Source organism: Stomoxys calcitrans, chromosome 4, assembly GCF_963082655.1.
Source record: "Stomoxys calcitrans chromosome 4, idStoCalc2.1, whole genome shotgun sequence".
NCBI lineage: Eukaryota > Metazoa > Arthropoda > Insecta > Diptera > Muscidae > Stomoxys > Stomoxys calcitrans.
In genome coordinates, this window is record NC_081555.1 from 52,143,368 (window position 1) to 52,169,539 (window position 26,172).

At 38.2% G+C, this 26,172-nt stretch overlaps 1 protein-coding gene across 3 annotated transcripts in view; it reads left to right on the top strand.

Annotated features, from left to right (window-relative positions):
* The window catches only part of LOC106081438 (uncharacterized), a 64,875-nt gene extending 39,215 nt beyond the window's left edge, over positions 1-25,660 (top strand). The window contains exons 3-6 of one of the 3 annotated variants that reach the window (XM_059367419.1): positions 20,873-21,044; positions 21,106-21,394; positions 21,467-21,586; positions 24,889-25,660. In XM_059367419.1, the coding sequence (XP_059223402.1) occupies positions 20,873-21,044; positions 21,106-21,394; positions 21,467-21,586; positions 24,889-25,256 (949 nt within the window). In that variant the 3' untranslated portion in view covers positions 25,257-25,660. Of the gene's footprint in view, positions 1-20,872; positions 21,045-21,105; positions 21,587-24,888 lie in introns of all 3 variants that reach the window. The other 2 variants (XM_059367418.1, XM_013243376.2) reach the window with 2 other exon arrangements.
* Positions 25,661-26,172: the final 512 nt, after the last annotated feature.

A 26,172-nucleotide genomic window follows, 5' to 3' on the forward strand; every position in this document is an offset into this window, starting at 1 on the left:
GAAATAAATGGTAGTCTGATGGTGCAAGGTCAGGGCTATATGGTGGATGCATCAAAAGTTCCCATCCAAGCTCACTCAGTTTTTGGCGAGTGACCAAAGATGTGTGCGGTCTAGCATTGTCCTGGTGGAATATGACACCTTAAGATTGACCAATTCTGGTCGCTTCTCCTTGATGGCTGTATTCAATTTGTCCAATTGTTGACAGTAAACATCCGAATTAATCGTTTGGTTCCTTGGAAGCAGCTCAAAATATACCACACCCTTCCAATCCCACCAAACAGACAGCATAACCTTCTTTTGGTGGATATCAGACTTTGAAGTGGTTTGAGCTGGTTCACCATGCTTGGACCATGATCGTTTTCGACTAACGTTGTTGTAAACAATCCATTTTTCATCTCCAGTTATGATTCGTTTTAAAAACGGATCGAATTCATTGCGTTTAAGGTGCATATCACAAGCGTTGATTCGGTTTGTTAAATGAATTTCTTTCAATACATGTGGTACCCATATTAAAATTGACGCCAAACAAACAAATGTAAACAAAATTTCGCGCACTTTTTTTCTAAAACAAGCTAAAAGTAACAGCTGATAACTGACAGAAGAAAGAATGCAATTACAGAGTCACAAGCCGTTGAAAAAATTTGTCAACGCCGACTATATTACTACTATATTACCGACAAGATATATATATATCTATATATATATATATATATATATATATATATATATATATATATATATATATATATATATATATATATATATATATATATATATATATAGAAAGGTTATTTTTTATGTTTATAAGGATTCGTGTGGTCGAATTCTGCCTTAATACGAAAATTATGCCAATATTTAGATATAGCCCCAACCAATATAAACCAATCTCCGAGTTGATTTCTAGCAGGAGGTCAATAAAACACCTACCACTAAAAGTAGGCGAGACATAGATCATATATACTCCAAATTTCGACAGCGTCCTTATATTGCCATCATATTCGGTAATTCAAGACCCCTACCTGCTTCCTGGGATTTGTTTCTTCTAAAATCCTTTAATTTGCCCATAGTGGGTCTGCGGAAATCACGATCACGGTCGAACGCGTAAAGCTAGCCACATGAAATTTTCCATAGATACTTCTTATTTATGTAGGTATTTGGAGATTGCAAATGGACCATATTCGTTCAGATTTGGAGTTAACTTCCATTTTAAGTGGTCCTTCGACTTGGTTTTTTGTGATCCTGGAAGGCGAAATAATTATCCGATTGAGCTGAAATTTTGCACGACGTGTTCTGTTCCAACAATCGTATGTATGGTTCAAATCGGTATATAACCTGATATAGCTGTCATATGAACAGTCTGGGGACTTCACTTCTTGAGCTTCTAGAGGGCGCAATTCCTATCCGATTTGGCTGAAATTTTGCATGACGTATTTTATTATGACTTTCAACAACTGGCTCAATCGGGCTCAAATCGGTTCATAACCTGCTATAGCTGCTATATAAACCGATCTGGGATCTTGACTTCTTGAGCCTCTAGAGGTCGCAATTATTATCCGATTTGCCTAAAATTTTGTACGACGGATCCTCTCATGGCCATCAACATACGTTTTTATTATGGTCTGAATCGGTCTATAGCCTGATACAGCTCCCATATAAATCGATCTCTCTATTTTACTTTTTGAGCCCACAAAGGGCGCAATTCTTATTCGAATTGTGTTCGAAGAATGTGTTCCTTATATATATTTTTACAAAAATTACATGCCCAATCTCTAAAATGAACTGAACCTCTTTTTATTTAGCACCCGTTTCCCATAGATTTGAAATATTTTAAATATTTTTATTGAAAAACGTTAAAATTATAGATTAAAAAACTAAAACACCTATAAATAAAAAAATATATAAAATTAATTCTTAAAATTTGTGCTTTTTTCTTCATTTGTTTGTGTGAACCTCTATTTTTTTCGCTGAACATTTTTGACCACAAAATTACAAAGTCTAGTTTTCACATTTTGTAATTGTAACCAGCATAACTTTTGACTGAAAAATCGGAGATTGACATATATTGCAGCTATATAGTAATTTTAATCGGGATTTTCAATGAGTTTGGACCAAATACTTATAAGTACAAGTCATTGTTCACCTGTGTGCAACAAAATATTGGTCTTTTAAGTAGCTGTATATAAAAATAAACCGATCTGAATAATATACGACACGGATGTCGAAAAGCCTAACATAAGTCACTGTATCAAATTTCAGTGCAATCAGATTATAAATGTGCCTTTTATGGAGCCAAGACTTCAAATCGAAATATCGATCTATATGGCAGATATATACAAATCTCGACCGATTTGGGCCAAATTGCAGAAAAGTGTCGAAAAGCCTAACACAACTCACTGTCCCAAATTTTAGCGAAATCAGACAATAAATGCGCCTTTTACGGCTCCAAAACCATAAATCGGGAGATCGGTTCGGAGATCAAATTGAAGAAAGATGCCGAAGGGCCTAACACAACTCACTTTTCGAAATTTTGGCAAAATCCGATAATAAATGCTCCTTTTATGGGCCCAAGACCTTAAATCGAGAGATCGGTCTATATGGCAGCTATATCCAAATATAGACCGATCTGGGCCAAATTGGAGAAAGATATCGGAGGGCCTAAAACAACTCACTGCCTCAAATTTCAGCAAAATCGGATAATAAACGTGGATTTTATGGGACTAAGACCCTAAGTCGAACTTAACTTGCTTATAGATGAAAAGAATCTGTGCAAAAATTCAGCTCAATATCTCCATTTTTAAAGACTGTAGCGTGATTTCAACAGACCGACGGACGGACATCGCTAGATCGTCGTAGATTTTTACGCTGATCATGAATATATAAACTTTATAGGGTCGGAAATGGATATTTCGATGTGATGCAAACGGAATGACAAAATGAATATACCCCCATCCTTCGCTGGTGGGTATAAAAATATGGTTTACAATGACGGAACAACCACGATGGCATACGTTGCTATCACACTCTCAATACAACTGTTGAGTGTTGATTTAGAAAATGTTTGAACATAACAACAGAAAACCACCGCCACAAGTGGATTTCACTTATTAAGTATTTTTAACTTTTTTATATGCTTTAACTAAAACGATTTCAAAGGATTTTCCAACAAGAGGTGTTATTTTTAATCACACGGTATTTCGGTTGCTGTCACATTTTAAGCTTTTATTCGTTGTCATTTTACAATTAGAAACTACGACATTATTAAAAGTGGAACGATACACGCTTCAACAACGCATTGAAATTATTAAAATTTACTACAAAAATCAACTTGACCATTTCCCATTTCCAACTCAGTGGCTACATCAACAAGCAACATTTTCACACCTGGTGCTCAGAAAACACAAGAATTATTGTTGAAAAGCCTCTGCATTTTCAACGTGTGACTGGTGTGCTTAATGATCCTACGAGGTCATTGGACCTTACTTGTCGAAAAAAGATTGAGTCAACAGTTGCGGTGAATGGATGGCGCTATTGAGAAATGATTAATGATTTTTTATGGTCGGAGTTGGATAGTACTGATCTGGACAACGCTGACTTTCAACAAGACGGCGCTACGTGCCACCTCTCATTGGAAACCTCTTTAGTTGGATGGCGTTGTAAAATGCACTTTATATTGATTGCGTCGTATTATTAGACGGAATGACATGATGAAACCAACTCATTAAGTGAAGATTTCTTTATATGGATCTAGATCAATACTTTGTAACACAAACAGAATAAAGAAGTTATTATATCCTTTAAAGGAGGATATACAATATTTACAATATAAAATCGATACAATTTTTCATGCATTGGCTCCCATTGAGAGGCAAAAAATACCATTCTATCGAAAATAAAACTGTCATTAGACAAGAGACAATAACCATGCGAAACACATACAAACCTGGAAGATTATTAAGAGAAATGGTTTAAACACCAGAATGAGGGTGAGAATAGTTGTAAACCTGGAAGATTATTAAGGGAAATGGTTTAAACACCAGAATGAGGGTGAGAATAGTTGTAAACCATTGAAACAATTCTATATCGAAATGTTCACCTGCTATAAAGGGATATTTTTATGAGCTAAGTTTTTTGAAGTAGCACCACTGGTTGATAATTGTGCCCAAACATCATCCGTGAAAGTGAAAAGTGTTCAGTACACTCTGCCATTTCATCATGCAGAAACTCACAAACGAGCAATGATGTAAATCTTTGTAATTTATTATCAAAATTCGTGCTCTGTGACAACAGCTTCAGTTTCGTATTCGGCTTAGTAAGACTCATTTTATTGGCTAAATGCATATGTAAACGAGCAAAACTGTAGCGTCTGTGTGAAGAACTGCCACACGATGCATAAGAGATACCAAACATCCCGAAAAAACGAAACGTTACCGTCAATTACAGTGTTGCGAAATGGGACCATTTGACCCGGAGCTGTTGCCAATATTTACATGACTCTGAATACTTGAGTTCAAATCCATACGAGATCATCAGAACTAAATTCCATCAGTGGGTAACCCCTCCAAGCGCTGGCGACACTTATCAGGTATTTACCTTAGATAATCAGCAGTGTAAACTTCTCTACTAAAAGTGGTGTGGCTCCGCGGCAAGCCTTTCGGACACGGCAATAAACAGGAGTTTCTTTACCATTAAGCCTTAGCTTGTATATAACAGCAATTACTGATATGAGAGCAGTATCCCCGCTGTTTGTTAATGAAATGTTAACGGCCAAATTTTCCAAAATTTGCACTTCCATTTTTCAATAATAAATGACAAAGACCAATTTATTGATTCCAATAAATATGCTAAATATATGATGCAAATTAGAGTGTTTTATTAGATTAAATAAGTAAAAGCGTGCTTAATTCGGCCGGGCTGCATCTTACATCATGGATAGCATTTGTCAAGTTCTTTGCCCGGTATCTATTTATAGGCTAATAAATGGTAAAGGACAAAAATTGCTATATCGGGTTCAGGACGGATTTGGGCCTTATTTGGTTTAGATGATGAAGACTTAAGTAGAAGTCATTGTGCAAAATTCTGGGTAGCCCTATAGGCGGTCAAGAAGATTAATCGGTAGATCGGTTTCTTTGGGTGCTATATCAGGTAATGTAGTGATTCAGACCATATTGGGCACAAAGGTTGAAGGTCATAGGAGAAATCGTTGCGCAGAAAATCAGGCAAATCGTATAAGAATTGCGCCCTTTATAGGCTCAAGAAATGTAATCGCGAGATAGGTTATATGGGATCTATATCAGGTTTTAAACCAATTCGGACTAGAAGTGTGCACGTGAGTTGTCATGTCACGCTTGAATCACGTGATTCGTGAGTGAGATCGAAGTCCACTCATATGATCGTGCGTGTCCGAGATTGAATTAAAATTCGACGTACGTGAGCGTGTGTGATTGAAATCATGTCCACGACTCACGAGACACTTACGCATCACGAAATGATCACGCGCTTAACTTTAATTGAGACCATTTGTTGAATGTCACCTCATAGCACAAAATTTCAGCCAAACCAAAATGATCAAGAATATATACATATATATTTTTTTGGATCTCAGTATACCCCCATCCCCCATTTTAGACATACCCCTTCCATAAAAATAGTATTCAGATCTTGGATCTAAATATATATATATATATATATATATATATATATATATATATATATATATATATATATATATATATACTTCTACCATGATTCAGATAATTCATTGAAAACTTTTTATTAAACCTACAATAAAAATCATTGGATCATCATTGATTTACCATTGTTGTATGTCATATTATTGCATTCATGCAACAAATATAAGGAAATTTGTTAGGTACCACACCCAAAAAAATTAGTTAATATGAAATGTTTAATTGTATTATACCATAGACTAAATGAAATTAAAGGCACGCAAGCCCAACACAACTCAACCTAAAGATAAAGGCAAAATGTCAGCGAAACCGTATGGATTTTCCGCAACAGCTAATAGGATGATTCCGTTTAAAAACGATGCAACCCCAACCTCAAACCGGAAGGCTTATTAAAATTTGTGATTATACTTGAAATTCCAGAAATATTGCTAAAAAAACCATTGAAGTCTTAAATACAAATTGACATGTTCATTCTTTTATTCCCCTTCTTTATACAGTCTCCACTGCTCCAAACTCATTCAACATGGTGCCAGAAAGAGAGGGTGAGATGTTGTATGAATATAAATTCATGAAAATGGTCGCGTGTTACTTCATTTTATTGTTGAAATGTATGGAAAACGCCTTGGTAGGTAGAGGATGGCTTTAATGCACTCGCAGAAGGTGATTTCCCAACCAATGACATACAAACTGTCCTCCATATACACCCCATCCCCACTGACGCCATCGAGAATTTTTTGTAGTGTCTATTGGGGTGGCTTTGCGTGTTTCCCCCAATATGAGGGTTGAAATATCGTCATAGCTTTAGCCACTGGGTCTCGTAAATATCTATTTACTACGTTTCTGCTCTATTATAATCATATAAACCACTTTTCATCCACCACACGTGGGTAAGGATGTTGTATACATAAATCCATAGAGTTCCTCAGATTGGAAATTAGATACATCCTCAAACTGCGATAGATTGACCAATTTGCTCTAATTGAATGTAACCCGTTGAATTATTTCAGAAATTTCCGACCTAGAATGTCACGATTATCAAGAATATATATACTTTATAAGCTCAGATAAATATTTCGCTAGAGAAGCTTGATTAGACCATAACTTACATACGCCTCAATATTTTGGTGGACTATGATGGAGAAAAAGTGCAACCTAAGGATAATACAATAAGCACAGTCATTGCGGCAAAGGATGAGCTCTGATTTGTATGGTGTTCATACAATGAAGCAAGAATCGGTGTCTCCCGCACCCTCGATGTCGCTGATTGTCCGCAATCTGTGGACGCGCCCGGTAGCTCCTCGTAATGTTCGTCATTAAATACTAATTGCCTTTGATGTTCGATATGATAAGGCGAGTTTTTGGCCTTTAAATAACCAGCTATTTGTTCCCGTGACGATCGGTACTATGGACCGGAACGAGCTTGATCAGCTATGGAGCTTGACGAGGATGGCTACCTTCTCATACAAATGTGGATAGAACAACAACAACTTCAGATAACATATTATCTTGGCATAGGCGGGGCAATTGAGGACTTGGGCACTGGAGACTATTCTAAATATCCGATCCATAGACAAACAGAATAGTGTGAGGCAGCCACTGCTGCTATGAAATATAAGGCGATGGGAGAAAAGATGAGGATAGGAGCAGATCACACCATCGCGCTATAATTGAGGCGACAATAGGAAACTTGGAAGGCAAAGAAGAGAGCGGCACAGTCTTAGAATAACGGAACTCTGGTATTGCCATCTGGAAGGTCATGCTTTACGAATGAATCAAAGCTAAAAGAGAGAGTGGGCCGGTATCTACATTAAGACAGTTCACTGTCTGCTAGGGAAACATAGCGATAGACTTAAGGTTGGAAGTAACGTCTTCTGCCGGTACGGTGAGGGCGACGAAGAAGCGTAGACTCTAGAGCATCCTAAGGTATAACAATGGACGCCCCATTTTTTTACCAAACTCCAAAATTCTGAATATTTCGACAAAGTGTTTCGGTCTATTTTTATACCCTCCACCATACTTATGTCGACATTCCGTTTCTAACTGCTAGAAATTTTAGTATAAGACCCCATAAAGTATCTCGATTCCCATGACATTTTATGTCGATTTAGCTACAAATACATCTTAGAAAGAAATAAGATAGAAAAGAGAGACGAAAGCCTTTAGAAAAAAATAAACAAAAAAGCGGTATAGAGAGCGGAAGAGTTAGCATCTCCAGGCCCTTACAGAAGTCCAAGATGACTAGGGGGTCGAAAGTCTGTACAAAGCTCAGTGAAGAAATGAGGTGTTTACCCATAATCTAACGATTTCTCCCCGCCATCGAAGGTCGTTGGCACAGCAGATGCTCGGGCCAAATCGGTCAATGTTTATATATAGGTCCCATTTCAAACGATCTCTCAATCAGGGGTGCGGAGTTTGACCCAGGACTCTGACATTGGAAGTCTAAGGCGGGTTATTAAACCGGAGTCGGAGAGCGATTGGGAGTCGGTGCAAGCGTGCTCAACTTCGAACCGAACTCCGACTCCGGTTCAATAGTCCGGCTCCGTCTTTGACTCCGGCCTCAAAACCTCGACTCTATAGCCTTGCTCCCAATTATATTTCTTGAGCCTCTAGGTGGCGTAACTCAAATCTGATATAGCTAAAGTTCACACTTTGACTTCTGGCTTTGACTTCTGTTATGATTTCTGCTATGATATCCAATATCTATACTAAATAAGGCCAAATGTAATCCATGGCCTGATGTAGCTCCTTTATAAACCGACCTTTTTTTGTTATCTTGAGCACCAGAAAGCAATTCTTATCAAAAAATATCAATGGGGATTTATTGTTATGACCTTCCATATCCTTTTTATACTCACCACCGAAGGATGGGCGAATATTCACATTGTTATTCCGTTTGTAACACATCGAAATGTCCATTTCCGACCCTTTGAAGTATATATTGGGTTGCCCAAAAAGTAATTGCGGATTTTTTAAAAGAAAGTAAATGCATTTTTAATAAAACTTAGAACGAACTTTAACCAAATATACTTTTTTTACACTTTTTTTCTAAAGCAAGCTAAAAGTAACAGCTGATAACTGACAGAAGAAAGAATGCAATTACAGAGTCACAAGCTGTGAAAAAATTTGTCAACGCCGACTATATGAAAAATCCGCTCTTCATCGTTGTAAAAATTTTAGACGATGTAGCCACGTCCGCCCGTCCGTCTGCTACCGTCACGCTACATTCTTTAAAAATGAAGATATTGAGCTGAAACTTTGCACAGATTCCTTCTTTGTCCAAATGCAGGTTAAGTTAGAAGATGGGCTATATCGAACTTCATCTTGATATAGCTCCCATATAGACCGATTTGCCGATTTAAGGTTTTATTATGCCCATAAAAGACACATTTATTAACCGATTTAGAGCGCACAAGAAGCCGATTACTAGTTTAGGTGTGTGTCTATAGTGGCATGAGCCGGATTAAATCTGCATCTTACCTAATATGGTCAAGGTCGTGCTATATTTGGATATAACTGCCATATGTATCGATCTCCCGATTTAAGTTTATGAGACAATAAAAGCACGTTTACGTTAGAGGCCGGCCATGTATATGTTTACTTTAGTTGTATTTTCTTCAAAGTGGAGTCAAGATTAATGGCCATAAGAATTATGTTAAGCAAAAGATTAGATCAGTGAAAAGTTGTTGAAAAGAAATTGTCTGATCAAAGATCCCTGAACATTGACATAGCATCCTTTGGTATACGTTCTGTTTCGAAAGGTGTCTAAAATATATTTTAGTATGCTAGCAGAGCAAGCCAAAAATTCACCAAATATGCGTGGGGCTTACGAGTCAATAAAACAAACGAGCGGCGACAATATAAGGCCAATGGCAATAATAAAAGTTGATGAGAGATCGGAATTAACAACACCCGAACAGCAACTAGAGCGATGGCGCGGTTTCTTCAGCTCTACGGACGTAAATTCCATTCTTCTTAATCTCCCTGTTCGCCGAAACCTACACAGGGATATATCTTCAGCCCCTCCCACCTGCGAAGAAATTGAGGCCGTTCTGGTCTTACTAAAAAATGGCAAATCCGCTAGCCCTGACAACAATCTGCTGAACTTTTGCGTTATGGGGCTCAAGCGATCACCCCCATAATTATAGAGGGATTCATATGGGATTCAAACTCTGCCCCTCGGAACGGAAGAAGGGTATCATGGTCACAATCCCAACCTCACTGGAAGTGGGTTGGGATTGTAATGGCAAGTCTTCTTCTGCATCGTATTTCGCCTGCACTTGACTGCATTTTGAGGAACAGGCAGGTTTTCGGCCAGGACGTACTGGTGCCGACCACATTAACTTCCTGCATATACTCATTGAACATTCTGCTGAACTTAATACATACCTAGGCCTTTTATTTGACATAGTTTCGCGAAGGAGCTATATAGGAATACAGAAGTTTCAGTGGGTTTCAATGGTAAAGAGAGCCGACCGTTCGAATTCTATAATGGAGAAAAAGAGGGATGCATCCTATCGCCGATGCCATTTGTAAATCTACTGGACTCCGTCTTAGAAGCAACAAATGCTGAGGCGCTCGCTGGGAAATAAATGACATCCTGGGAGACATCGACTACGCTGATCATATAAGCCTCTTTGCGCATGGTTTTGAGCCCATAAAAGCGAAATTGGAACGCTTGAATGAAAATACTGCCAAAGTAGTCCTGAAAATAAACACAGCTAAGACCAAGTTGATGAGGATAGAAAAAGCAAACTTGACACCGCTCACTTTAAACGGCCATGTCATTGGTGATGTTCACAACTTTTCCTATATTGGCATTTCAAATGAAGAACTGCAAACAAGAACACACTCAAGCGGAAGAGAAAATGGACATGGTTGGGTCATGTCCCACGCCGACCGCGCCATAATATAGCGAGAAATGTCTTAGACTGGAGCCCGCAAGGAAAGCGAAGGAGAGGACACACCCGAGAAACACATGGATCCACGGTACGAAAAGAGAGTTGGAGTCAACCCATATGTCGCGAAATCAAGTGAAGGCTTTGTCCAACGAAAGTATTAGATAGAGAGAGCTTGTTGATGCCCTATTTTCACACTGAACTTTTTACTATTAATCAAATCCCCAATTATTTACCATACCACGCCCCTAAGTTGGTTCATGTATGTTATTGTGTCTCCACATAAGAGCCAGGATGCTGAATAATTATCACAAAAATGAGCTACTAAGCCGGTAGCCTAAGCAGTCACGTGGATATGAGCACAGCGACTATTAATCAAATCCCCAATTATTTACCATACCACGCCCCTAAGTTGGTTCATGTATGTTATTGTGTCTCCACATAAGAGCCAGGATGCTGAATAATTATCACAAAAATGAGCTACTAAGCCGGTAGCCTAAGCAGTTACGTGGATATGAGCACAGCGATGGTAGTGAACAAGAAATTACAGCCACCTTTCGAAACGGAACGCATACCAATGGCTGTTTATGTATATGTTTATGTCCAAGGATCTGTTAATCAGGTAGCTTTTCGCTAATCAAATCGTTCCGCTGAACACAATTCTCATGGTCATTAAGCTCGACTCCATTTTGGAGAAAAACAACTAAAGTAATTATTCTTTTAATTGAATCCTTCATAAAATGTAACTAACAATAAGTTTATAAATCTTAAAGACACAGCGAATTGCTAACTATATTTTCATTAGAGGATTCAAAAATAAAAGATTGATTATGCTTTTTGTGGCTTTCGAGAGATTGAAGTCATTTGCTTCTTATAGTTCCTAACAAAAACAAAATTACTTACTTAACAATCCTTTATATTCAAATATTGCTTGAATCACCCTAGGTATATAGTCGGTTTAGTTCTGGTGAACCAAAACGGGTATAAGTATCTACAAAGCTTAAATAATTAACCAAAATTCATCTGAGTTGGACGGAAGTAGTTATTTGAATGTTAACGATATTCCAATGATTTTCAATCGAATCAAGATTCGAAGACTTTAGGTGCCACTCAAAGACAGATCTTTTATTGATCCTATACCACCGTTATCTGTATTAAGAAGTGGACTTAAAGCTCTTATCCAATTGGAAAATTATCTGACTTTCCTATAATCTTCAGATAATGTAAGAACACAATTCTGAAAAATTTTAACGTACTTTGTAGATACAACATTGTCAAATATACGATACAAGAGTCCCAACTTGTATAGAAACATTCTCCAAAGCTTAATATTTCCAACGAAGTGTTTGAGGTTTATACGGTGTACTTGGGGTTTGCTAAGCCAGTCTCATTACATAGTATTATCCCCTATTTCTGCTATTAAAAATAGTTTTTAGTTATCAGATCAAAGAATATTGAGGCACTCCTCTTATACGGATATCAATCCGCTCAGGCCACTATGGACATACACCTAACCCAGTAATTGGCTTGTTGTGCGCTCCAGAAACTAAAAAGAAACCTCGAAAAAGAAAATGTTAAGTTCGGAATTTTGTGCTGCTTACAATATCCTTAATTGTTTTTCATACCACTCCCCTAAGTTAGTTCTTGTCAGGTATTGTGTCCCCACCTATGTAACGGTGTCTTTTAGCCGCGAAAGCCCGGCAATGGCGTAGGAAATGCTCCAATGTCTCGAAATGTCTCCAATGACTTACCGCACCGATTTTGCATAAGTTATGATACCAAAAACTATACTGACCTCCTTCTTACTTCCTTCCAATAATAGCTTCGTCCTCTCACTATCCGACTATTTCGCTGTTCCACAGTCATCGTCCACGCCCTTAAATCGGACTGCGTCGACCAGAAAGGCTTCGAGTAAACCAAGTTTGTTGACGGCAGTTCTCTGGCTTTCACTGCCAAATCCTCTGTCCTTTCATTCTCCCTTACTCCGTTATGCCCCGGCTCCCAAACGAAGCGGATTGTGCCATCCTCAGAGTAGGCATTAATCTCATTCTGAAAAAATTTAAGTAAGAACTTTAATATTTTACAACGTTTTTTTTGTTTAGACGATGTAAACAGATTTTTCTGATCGTTCTATGTTTCGCTTGACAATTTTCGGGTTCTGGACTCCAGTTTCTGATTTCGGTATCCATTTCGTAGCATTTTCTAAGAGAATTTTTTTTCCCACATAACTATATATTTATCTATATCTAAATATAGTCGTATGTGACCCGTACTCGGTTCTGATATCGAGGCCTAGGGACCCTATATTGAAAGATCGGTCAATAATGAAATAGGGTAATAAATTGTAGCTTAAGACCCAAAATATCGTCATATCAATGTATTTGGCAGCTATATCCAAATATAGACTTAATTAGATTATGTTCGTTTTGGATTTTGTGAAGCCTAATACAACTCACTATTTCAAATTTTAATCAGGTTTAATTTCTGCATTCAAGTTAAGGCTTTGAACCGGGAGATCGGTCCATATTGCAGCTATACCTAAACAAAGTCCGATCGGGACCATATTTGGCTAGGATGTCGAAGGTCTTCGATGAACCCAACGTTTGAAATTTCAGCTAAATCGGTTAATAAATGCGCCTTTTTGGTCCCTAAATAGAGAGATCAGTCTATATGGCAGCTATATCCAAATATAAGTAAGAAGGTTACTTAGATTTTCGTTTTCGAGGTTACTTGTTTGTTTTTAGAGCGCACAACAATTACTGGCTTAGGTGTATGTCTATAGTGGCATGGGGCAGATTAATTCAACCTTACCTAAAGAAGAAATACCAATGTAAGCCAAATTTCAGCCGGACAGACACATGGACATCATTTAGAATTTTACGATGACCATGAATATATTTATTTTGTAGGGTCGGAAATTGAAATTTCGATGTCATATACGGTTGACTGAATTGGTAAAATAATATTTGCATTTAGTTTGAACATATACTACAGATCTTCGATCGATTTTAGTTCAACATTTAACATCTTTTGAAATCAGGTAATCGTTGTATAAAATTAAACTCTAGAAAACTTGCTTATACTCGCTTGACTTCTGCTTCTAAAAAGTCACTAAATATTTGAATACGTATATAGTTGCACATATTTACTTGCTATTCCACTCGTAAATATGTTTTGCCGCTTTATGAGTTGTTTGTCATGCAAGTAGTGTGTATCTTTGTGTGAATGTAGGTGGTGTAGAACAATTTTTTGGAAAGAAAGTAAAGTTCTAAACCACTATCATTATTCATATTCCGTCTGCCAATGCTTTCTGCCATGGTTTGTGGAGGAGAGTGTGCGCAAAACACGCGATGTCCCTTCCGTTAGGATAGTTCCGTGTACGAGTAGTGTTGTTGTATTGTGCCTTTCTTATTAAAATGTCTTCAAATTTCGGGGTGGGATACCATACCAAAGCACTGAAAATAAAGCGAATTTACGATTCATAAGTGTGTTAGTTTATACATAGGCAAGTGCATGTTTATATGTAAGTCCTCTCGTGTGTCCAAATACTAGAGCTCTTTGGCATTCGTGCCGTATAATTTGCCACCTGTGTGTGTGTAGTACATATCTGGAGTAGCCATATATGTACGTACATACAATATGGATACAAGTCTTTCGGAAATTGTTCAAGGGGAAAGTTTTAATTGCCACTGGTCAAAAAGTTTTAATAGGCCTACATTCTGATTGCTTGTTTATGTGCCTGTATTCTATATTCCTTAAGTCTGTCGCTAGTTCGTGAAAGTCTCTACTCTTCATCTGTATGTATATGTGATTTATGACATGCAATGAGAAGCCAGTAGCCAATAAAAAGTCGGTGTATACTTTTTGCTTAGCTTAGAAGGGAATGGGGTTTGTTTCCGGAATGGTCGATAGTCTGTTGGACATACAGTAGTCGCCATTATGTGGTTTGCCATAATGAATGTTCAGTTGTCGCAAAAAGAGGCACCTATAGGCAAAATAAACAGCAAATAGTTAAAAATTAATGCTATAAAATTTAATAAAAAAGTCTAAGTGTATTCCGCATAAACTAAAAAGCAGTAAAAATACAATAAGATCTGCGTGCCGAACTTTGGATTCCCACCACCATGGATATATTTATAATCTTATTTTGTTATACATAACTCTATCCATAGTTATATCCAATGGGCTGGACTATATTTGGTGCAGTTTCCGAAAAGCCTTGTACAAGTCACAGTTTAAAATTTTAGCGAAATCGGGTAGTTAATGGGGTTTATATCGGTCTCAGACACTCAATCGATATATTGGGAGCAAAATCCAAATATGATTTGGTGTAAACCATACTCGGCTCGGATATTGCATGGCCTAGTGCAATTAACTGTTCCAAATTTCTGCCAAATCGGCGAATAAATGCGAATTTTATGGGAGTAAGACTCTATGGTCCGATCTCTTGACTATATTCGGATAGGATATCGGCTTCTCTAATCCAACTCACTGTTATACATTTTAGCGTAATCGGTTCTAAATAAGGCTTAAGACCCTAAATCGGTCTAAATTGCAACTTCTGTCAGCAATATCTAAATATAGTCCAATTTTGCTTGTTCGGGAACTTAACCTTGATATGGAAATAATATAGATCTGTTTCAGATCCATATTCCAATATCTAAAATTTTAAAGGCTGTAATCACGCTGATTACAACAGACGCACGAACAGATACATGGGGATAGGGACGAACAAAAATATATATACCTTGAAGGTTCGAAATGGATATTTCGATGTGTTGCCAACTGAATGACTAAATGTATTCATTTATCCTATGGTAGGGAATGTAGGCCATCGTAGTGCAGAGGTAAGCGGTAAGCCTATGAGGCTGAGCGCCTGAGTTCGAATCCTGGATAGAACATCTGAAATTTTCTGCGGTGGTTATCCCCTCCTAATGCTGGCGACATTTGTGAGATACCATAACATTTGATATAGCAGCCATGAAAAAACGGAGCTTAAAACTTAAATCGGACAGCACTCATTGATTTGTTAGAACTTTACACCTGTTCTTTGATGGAGTGTTCATGGGCAAATTTACATTTGCAGAGAATGTAGATTTCAAATAGAGCACTGCCGCCTTACAACTTGTTGTCTGATGGTGAGAATATGAAGCTTATATTAAGAGTCTTAAGCAGAAACGTAGGATTCTGTTATCGAAATTTGGTTCCTATTATTTGGGGCACAGCCACACACCCAAATTGATACGTAAACAACTTTTTTTTTACTTGTATCCTTTGAAAATATGCATATTTTGTAATATATTTAACTTACTGGCTTCGGTGTAAGCCCATAGTGGCATGGCGCGGATTTATATCCACATCCTCTTTTTTACCTATCCTAGCCCTGCCTAATATATTTAGCAAATTTGTCGATCTTAACGAAAATTAAGAAGAAAAATATCAATGGAACGAATCTCGATAGTTTACCGTCTCTAACAGCGTAAAACAGCGTTGTTCTCATTGGATTCCCCACAATTTGACAATCGCTCAAAAAAGGTTCGTGTCAATTAGACGTTTATAAGATCGTCACAGGCAGCGAATCGATGATCTATGCGTTTGAGCCCGAAACCAAAACAACAATCCACAATGTGGGTCTTCGAAGACGAAACTTTCTTACGATAGTGTTGATTCCTAAAAACTTCAGCTCCATCATGATTGACGTCGGTTTTACACAATTGAAAGCACCTTCAATGTCAAGAAATGCCAACATTGTGTATTCCTTGACAGCGAGAGAACCCTCCATGTGGGCTACAAGGTCATGGGGGGCTGTTTCAGTGGACTTGCCCTTACTATATGCATGATGTTGCCGACACAGATATGTTTCTATCAACCTCTCAAGAGTCTTCAGCTTGAAGGATGCCAGACTAATAGGGCGAAAATCTCCCGCTTTCGTATGGTAGATTTTCCTGCTTTTGGAATGAAGATGAACTTTGTGTTCCTCCATTCCCCAGGTATATACAACAAGCTGATACAAGCAGAGTATATCCCCCTAAGCCAAGGAACCAGTCTGTCGGACACAGCTTGTAATTTAACCGGCAATACATCTTCAGGGCTTGGCGACATAAAAGAGTCGAAACTTTTTATCGCCCAAAGTATTTTCGGCTCATACACAATTTCCCCAATAACCTCCGACAAATGTTTGTTGGAGAGTTTCCCGCGAAATGTGTATCAACGAGTAGTTCTTGTTGTTCGTGGACTGGGTTCATACTACTCAAAGGTACGGGGAATGGGAATCACATGGCCTGTATTCTTGCAAAGAGTATTCTAAATGTTTTTCGTCTTCCGTCTGAGCACTGAAGATTCAGTAGTAGCCAGTAGTGTAGTGTAGTAGTGGCTTCCCTGTATATAGCACACGATTCAGAGATGCCACCTTCAAGCACTGAGCATATACCGCAATTGGTCCACCTTCTGTTCGATACTCAACCGGATCCAAAGGATGGCTTGTTTGCGCATCACATCCGCCCTGAGAAGGACACCATATGATGCACTGAATTTAATTCTACACCTAATGCATCTGGAGATTGTGGCGAGACACATTGCTGCGACCACTGCTGTGAGGCTGAGGGAGCTTTCTCTCTGGTCATGTGGCGGGGACGAAAACGTCTATGTGAGTCTGATGGCAAACTGCCACTTTAACCTTACCTAATCTAAGCCTTAAGTTGTTGGTTGTAGCCTCTTCTGCACGAAAAAAGAGGCTTATTGTGGGAAGTGATGATAATGCACATCTCCAGATATGGGAAAATTCGGATATTAACAAAAGGGGTGAGCTGCTTATCGAATATAAAGGATTTTCCAATAAGAGGTGTTATTTGGTATTCAAAGTAAAATACAATTTTTTGTGATACATGATCGGTTGTTTATTTTATGATAAGAAAGGTAAAAATGCAAATTTACCCATGAAGATTCCATTAAGGTACAGGGGCAAACTTCGCCCATATCAATTAGTGTAGTCCGACTCAAGTTTTAAGCACAGTTATAGGGGATCCTTTTTATAGCCGAGTCCGAACGCCACAGTGCAACACCTCCCTGCGGAAGAGTTTCTAAGGGATGGAATGTCCTAAATAATGAAAAAGAACCTCATCGTCATATCCTTTTCATGAAATTTTCCATAACCAAATCGCAAAGTGGCTTCCTTATGCCCTCGATAGCCTCACGAATTATATCTTTGTAGTCTTGAATCGACATTTCACGTACACCTTATCTTTCATGGGGCCCTTTGTGTGACCAGATCTGGTAGACAATTGTGGTCACCTCGTCCATAAATAATACGGCCCGCATACTTTTCCCGTAAAAGAGTAATGGCACTTGCTTATGGCACGTAGCGCCGTCTTTGATAAAGTAACCGTTGTCCAGATCAATGCCATCCAAATCCAGCCATAAAAAATCATTAATCTTCCCTCGACAGCGCAATCCATTCACCATAACTTTTGATCCAACTGCATTTTCGAAAAAGTAAGGTCCAATGATCCCGCCGGACCATAAACCGCACCAAACAGTCACACGTTGAGGATGGAAACGCTTCTCAACAATAACTTTTGGGGTTTCAGAGCCTCAGATGCTAAAATTGTACTTGTCGACCGAGGTAGAAATGGGCCTCATCAACCTACATGATCTCATGATCTCACCAATTTCTACTTTTCTACTTGCTAAATGTCAAAGAATAAAAGCTTAAAAAATTACGGCTGCCGAAATATCGAGTGAATCAAAATAACACCTCTTGTTGGAAAATCCCTTATTGTAAGTTGCAATCTATCGATTTGTAATAAAGGGAATAAATCTACTTTTATTAGCAGGAACAGGAATGAGGTACTAGATATTATTTTTTTTATATCAGAGAATTTCAGCAGAAAGATATGTGACTGGTAAGTGTTGGATGACCAAAGCTTCTCTGATCATCTTCATATTAGCTTCTGTCTTGGAAAAAATACAACAGAATTGGTCCCTCGGTTAAACAGAAAAATGCAGAATCGTATGAATATCGTCACACATTCTACACGACTATCCTCTCTAGACCCGAAAAGGGAGTTGAAACTGCGGAGTTCATAAACATAATGGTCAATATGTCAACATGTCCTAGAGCCAAAGGAAGGGTTGCTTAAAACCCTTCAACAAGGCGAAAGCCCACAAGGGCACCACACGACTATAAGGGTGAGCTAAGAAAATACAAGGGCGTGCTGAAAAAGCATCAATAAATCCTGGATGGAATTCTGAAGCTTCGTGGAGGATACATCTGAGGCTTCTAGGCTAAGGAAGATCCTATCCTCGAGACCTATTACGGTAGGATACATTCAGAAGTCATAGAATGCATAGACAATGTTTAGTGAGGAAACTCGTTGATACACATTTCCCGGGAAACTCTCCAACGGACAACGTGACCCCAAAAGAGGTTGCCACTGATATGCATCCGTCGGAGGCCGTTGGGGAAATTGTATCTAAGTCGAAAATCCTTTGGGCGATAAAAAGTTTTGACTAATTTAAAACGTCAGACCCTAATGATGTATCATCCGTTGAATTACAAGCTGTGTCCAAAAGCCTGGCTCCTTGGCTTTGAGAGATGTACTCTGCTTGTATCTTCATGTCGTACATACTTGAGGGATAAAGGCCAATTTTATTCTAAAAGCAGGAAAAACGAATCACACGAAGGCGAAAGATTTTCGAATTATTAGTCTGTAAGGTTGATAGAAACATTTCTTAGGGCAAAGATCCCCTGTTTCTCAACAGCATGCATATAAAAGGTTAGGCTGAAAAGAGGGTGCGGATATTAATCCGCCCTATGCTGTCATGGCCATACACTTAAGTCAGTAATCGGCTTGTTGTGCGCTCTAAAAACTAAAAAGTACCCTCAAGAAAGATAATTTCATGTTAGGAATTCCGTGCTACTTACAAAATCATTAATTGTCTTCCATACAATTCCCCTAAGTTGGTTCATGTCTGGTATTGAGCTGGAGCTTCTAAGCATCGAAACTACCGTAAGAAAGTTTATTAATAACTTTCTCACTAAAGATGGATTACGGAATGTTTGGGATCTGTAGATCTAAAGGATGGGTCAGCAAAGGAAAACCCCAAGGAGGTGAACTGTCTCCTCTACTTTGGAATATAGCCATTAACAATATATCTGAAAAAAAAGGAGCAAAGTGGTCGCGCATGCTGATGACGTGGCTATTGCGGATAAGGCAAGTTTCCAAGCACTCAAAAAGATATACTTCAGAAAGCTCTTGACAACGAAGGGCTTCCAAAAGTGGTTTTGGCGTATAATGTGTAAGACAGAAGTAGTTCTTTTCAGCAGAAGGTACAATTACCCACATATCACCTGCATCGTTCGGAGAAGAGAACGTTGTGGATGGTGACTGAACAGCAAATTTAACAAATCAAAGATTTTGGAAAGGACAACTCTTGCCATATACACATGCAAGAGAGCCATTGGCAAAAATTGGGGGTTCAAGCCGGGTGCCATACACTGAGTATATACTGCGGTTGTCAGATCCATAATGCTATATGGTGTTGCTGTTTGGTGGACGGCGTTTCATAATGCCACCTACTCTTCAGTACTCAGCCGGATCCAAAGGGTGCCTTGCTTGTGCATCACAGCCACTGATGAGAACGACATCATCTGATGAACTGAACTCAATCCAACGCCTAATGCATCTGGACATTGTGGCTAGACAAATTGCTTCAGCCACTGCTGTGAGGCTAAGGGAGCTCTCTCTTTGATCATACACCACTATTCCTGATAAACCTGTTTTGAACTACGATTTCCATGGTTGCTGTGGTAACTACATTTTCATGTGGAGGTGGCGATCCGCGGAAGCTCGTTCCGGTCCAAAGAACCGATCGCGGCGGGAACAAGGTGGCCATTGGTTATTTAAAGGCGCCAATAACTCTCCTTGTCATATCGAGCATCGTAGGCAGTCAGTATATGTGCAAGAGCCGGAGCCACCCGACCTATCACTGAGACCACGACTGCAGTTACAGCTACTCTGGATAGAGCATTCCACTATCCGCAACTTCCATGGTAATAGAAGTCATTTAGAAGTTATACACGTTTGGTTTCAAAGTAACCTACCTGGTGGGTGTATTTGGAAAAACTAGGACTGGTCATATAGAGAAGGTTACCCGACCACTGTAATGTGTATCAAGCAGAGATCGTGCCACATAAACCCAACTTAACCTATTTAAAAATGTTTTCGCAAACAAAATGTGAAAGTACATTGTTATAGAAAGCAAATTAGAATATGCTCCTTTTCTTTGTAGTGATCGTTTCCCGTATTACAAATCCAATGATGATCGTTGGAAAAATTCCGTTCGCCATAATCTCTCCATTAACCCACATTTTCGCAAAGGACATAAGGCCCCACAAGGTGCAGGACATTTATGGACCATATCTAGTGGTGATTCTGCAGAAAATGTTTTAGCCTGGGAACATGTGAGTTGAAATTAGTCACATTGAATCCGTTCGTATTAGTCATTCTCTTATTTTTCTTTAGAAAAAGCAACGCTTAGATTTATTTTTCAAAATGGAATCCATGAATCGCGAACGCATGGCACAACACCATCAGCTAATGCAACAACAATCGAATGCCAATGCCAAGCAGAAACATCTTCCTCACCATCATAATAAACATCTGACATGTCAACAAGATTCTTGTCAATATGATGAAGCAGCAATAGCCGCAGCAGCCATACAACAAGAAATGATGCAGCAACAAGGACACTCTAACAATGACATAAATGATATAGCCACCCATAACCGACATCGAAATACTTCGCATATAGGTAATGAATCCGCCCAACATCATCAACAACAATCCTTAAAACATGAACTTCCTTACAATGAACTGTTGACAGAGGAGGAGCTACGAAAAACAGCAGGCCAAATATTGAATGGAATACATCGAGAGGTTGAAGTTCAGTCAGTTAGTCATCAATCGATAATCGGCACATATCACGATGTCTTACTTGATAATGGTAAGTTTATTAGGCTTAAAGTGACACGTTCAATATACAATCATAAAAATGTTTTGTTTTGAAGTCAAACTCAAGGTGTTTTGCTTCCTTTTTCTATTTTTCGATATTTTGCATATTCATGAAATGCATTTTCAAGATAATACTGAAAGAAAAGCACAATCGAATAATAATGCGATCATATTCGAAGTTAGTTGTGTACTTAGATCCCTATCTAAAGGAATCTTCTTCAGGAAATCTTCTTTAGGAATCTTTTTCAGGAAATCCTGTCACGAAAATTTCCTCATTTCTCGCTCATGCCGATCCAGGAAAGAAGAGAAAATAAAATAAACTGAAAACAAACGGCTGATGGTGGCTATATCTACCAGTAAACCTATTTGAGCGTTATTAGGTGCGGATGTTTGAAATCATAAGTTCTCATTACATATATTTTAACCAAATCTTATAAATATTGATGCTTAGCGCCCGAGCGCGGATTACCAAATTCCCCCAGAGTGGCCCACTTTTATGCAATGTCGTGTTTAATGAAATCTTTTTACGAGTATTTTCGTAAAATCTCGAAATTGTGATCTACAACCCTAGAAAGTATACATATATTGTTGATGGTCTTGACATTCTAAGCCGACCTAGCTTTGTCCATCAGTTCGCGCACAAAACGGTTTAAAAAATATCACAAAAATTTATTTTTTCAAAGCGGTTTGTGCGCGACCTTTTTAATATTTGAATGGAATAAATTTTATTTTAGTAATTATTAGGCAAAAGTTTATTCATTCCTGTAGCAGGAAATAATTTTTGATACATTTGTCGCCCCAAATAAGACCATAAATTGATATAGATCCCGCGCTTTGACTTCTTGTGCTTTAACTTAAAATGCCTTATTTTGTTTCTGATTTGGTTAAAATTTAGCATATAAAGTACATTTAGAACTTCCAACACCCACGCCATATCCCACCGAGATTTCTTTTCTTAAGATATGTGAAGTATGCTTGTGACTTATAACATTCTGGACAACATCTTCCATACATAGATGTTACACCACATAAACCGATCGAGGGATTTGAGTTCCTTAATTTTTATACCCACTGCCATAGAACCACGAAATATTGATGCGGGGTCCCAATTTCTTGATCGTCTTGACATTTTATGTCGATCTAGACATGTCCGTTTCTTCGTCTTTTTGTCGGATCATATAAGTATGATCCGACCTCCTGATTGTCGCTGACTCTTGTGTTCAGGTTTTTCGATTTTGTATGAGGTGGAAGATGTGAAACTGGTAGGCAAATTTTCCTCAACTAATTCCAAATTTTTTATGTCAAAATAATCCTCATTTTAAATATTTCCTGCATGGATTCTGTTAAGGATTAGGTTGAAGAAGGTTGCGGAAATTTAGCCGTCCCATGTCCTTGCTGACTTACTCCTAAACCAACGGCGATTCTTACCCGATTTGGCTGAAATTTTGCACGTGGTTATTTGTTACTTGTTACTACAGCTGTATAAGTAATGGTCAAATGGATCCATAAACAGATAAAGCTCCCTTATAAACCGATCTTCTGACTTCTTGAAGATCTAGGGCGTGCAATTCTAATCCGATTCTGCGGGTTTTTTTCAGGTATCGTTCCGTTATGACTTCCAACAAATGTGCCAAGTATGGTTTAAATCGTTATATACCTTATATAAGCTGCTATATAAACCTATCTTTAGATTTGACTATTTGAGCCTGTAGAAGGCACCCGATTGAAATTTTTGCAAGTAATGTTTTGATATGACTTCCAACAGCCGTGCCAAGTATGGTCCAAATCGGTCCATTTCCTGATATAGCATCCATATTAATTATTTAATTATTATCCCATTTGACTAACAAATAACGTTCATATGGGTCCATAGCTTGATATGCCTCTTATTTATTTCAAAAAGTCATTCAGCGAACTTGTTTTATGCAATCCATGTTGTCCCGGCCGTACTTAAACCCATATTGTCCCGACTGTACTTAAAACGGATCATTAAACCCTGTTTTTAAGGCCCTTTATAAATCACCTGACTAGATCCTTAAATCCGGGTATAATGAGCAGTTTAAACGGGGTTTAACACGGTTTTACTTGTTATACCCTCCGCCATAGGATGGGGGTATATTAATTTCGTCATTCTGTTTGTGACACCTCGAAATATGCATCTAAGTCCTCATAAAGTAAAGGGTGATTTTTTTGAGGTTAGGAACACTGATTTTGGTAATAAAATTCAATGATTTGCAAGCGTTGCTCGTTAGTAAGTCTATTCATGATGAAATGTCAAAGCATACTGAGCATCTTTCTCTTTGACACCATGTCTGAAATCCCACGTGATCTGTCAAATACTAATGCATGAAAATCCTAACCTCAAAAAAATCACCCTTTATATATATTCTTGATCGTCATGTCATTTTAAGTCGATCTAGCCCTGTCCGTCCATCCGTCCGGAGTAAAGCTAGGCGCTTGAAATTTTGCACTAATACTTTTTATTAGTGTAGGTCGGTTATAAATGGGCCAAATCGGTCCATGTTTTGATATAGCTGCCATATAAACCCATTTTGGGCCTTGACTTTTTGACCCTCTAGAGGGTGCAATTCCCTTCCGATTTGACTGAAATTTTGCACGTGGTGTTTTTTTGGCATCACTTCCAACAAGTATAGTTCAAATCGGTTCATAACCTGATATAGCTGCCATAACTGGGGTCTTGACTTCTTCAGCTTTTAGAGGGCGAAATTCAAATCCGATTTGACTGTAATTTAGCACATGGAGTTTTGGTATCACTTGCAACAACTGTGCTAAGTATGATTCAAATTGGTTCGTAGCCTGGTATAGAAGCCTCATCCGATTTGGCAGCAATTTTTTTCAACGCCTTCACCCATGACCTTCAACATACATGTTCAATATGGTCTTAATCGATCTATAGTGATACAGCTCCCATATAAACCGATCTCCCGATTATGCTTCTTGAGCCCCTACAAGGCGCAATTCTTATCCGAATAGACTGAAATATTGCCCTATGACTTCTACTATGGTCTTCAACATTCAATTCACTTGTGGTCCGAATCGGACTATAACTTGATATATCTTCAATAGCATAATAATTCTTATCCATTATTCTTTGTTTGACTAAAAAGAGATACCGCGCAAAGAACTCGACAAATGCGATCCTTGGTGGAGAGTATATAATATTCGGCCCGGGCGAACTTAGCACGCTCTTACTTGTTTTAATTTACAATGATCATGTATAAACTTTTAATAATATCAAACTGTTCTTAACTAATTCCTTTTCTTTTGAACTAGAAGATTACCTCAACCCTGTGCACAAAGATGTGGCTGTCAATGAAAGTGGCCTTCGTCACATTACCCCTTCGATCGACTCGTCAACGGCCAATAACACCCAGTGTCACTCAACCACAACATCCTATTATGTTACTGAAATTGACCCGATGGAATTGGGTATACAAATGTCATCCCATCCGCATCCACTTACCCACAGTCATCCCACGCCTGGCAATCAACATCACCATCAACATCATCACCAGCAATCGCAGCTTTCCCATGATGTCCATCCAAATGTAAATGGCGAAGAAACGGACGGAGTTTTATTCCACGATGAGTTCAATTTGAATTATTTCACCTACAATTCAGCAGCTGATATTGTTGCTTGACCAAAAGCTGAAGATCATCAAGCTTTGCCTATGCAACCTCTTATTGCGGTGGTTATACCAGGTTCTCAACATCTCTCCACTGCTACCACAGTCAGCGGACAATAGAAAATTAATATCCTCTCTTTATTCTTTCCTAGTCAAAAAAAATTAACCAATTGATTTTTTTAGCGAAATCTCAGGCTTAAAAAAATATGATAATCTAAAACTATTAATGAAAATCTTAAACAAAACATATAATGAAAATTAAACAATGTGAGATATTTTCTTATGCTAGACAACATATTCAATTGGCATAGTTTCCTCTTGTAAAAAATAGTTTTTTTAGTTTACCTTACTAAGAATCTGTTCTCGGGTCCGCCTTGTCAATAAATAATTGTGTGCTCTTGCTTGCTCTTGTATGGTAATTCAGGTGATCTGAATCATTTCAAATGTGACACTTCCCTTCAGCCGAAAGAAATTCTTATTCACAAGTAGATTCTTATCTTCACAAAGGAAATCATAAGGGAAGTTGATTAAATTTTTAAAAAATTATAAGACTAGGATCGTTGCAATTATAGATAGCGAAAATTTATACGAAATCCTAACATAGTACCGGCCTCTACATGCAAGGCCAAGAACAAATCCGCGCATTTCACTATACAATCAATTAGATTTAAAAGTAGTATCACTCTCCTGTTTATATCTGAAAAGTAATCAACAAATCTTCCTTATAAGGCGTTATTTTCAAAAGCTCATTTAAGAGCTGTATGCATATATGCATTGTAATTGAGCATGTAATAATTGTCCAACTCTTTAACGCTGTTAAATCCATAACCTCAATTAGAAAATTTAAGATAGGAAGCACTAGAAATTCATCTGTTCCTAATTACAAATCGAATTTCATTTTTATGGGTTTGTAATAAAGGATGTCACATTA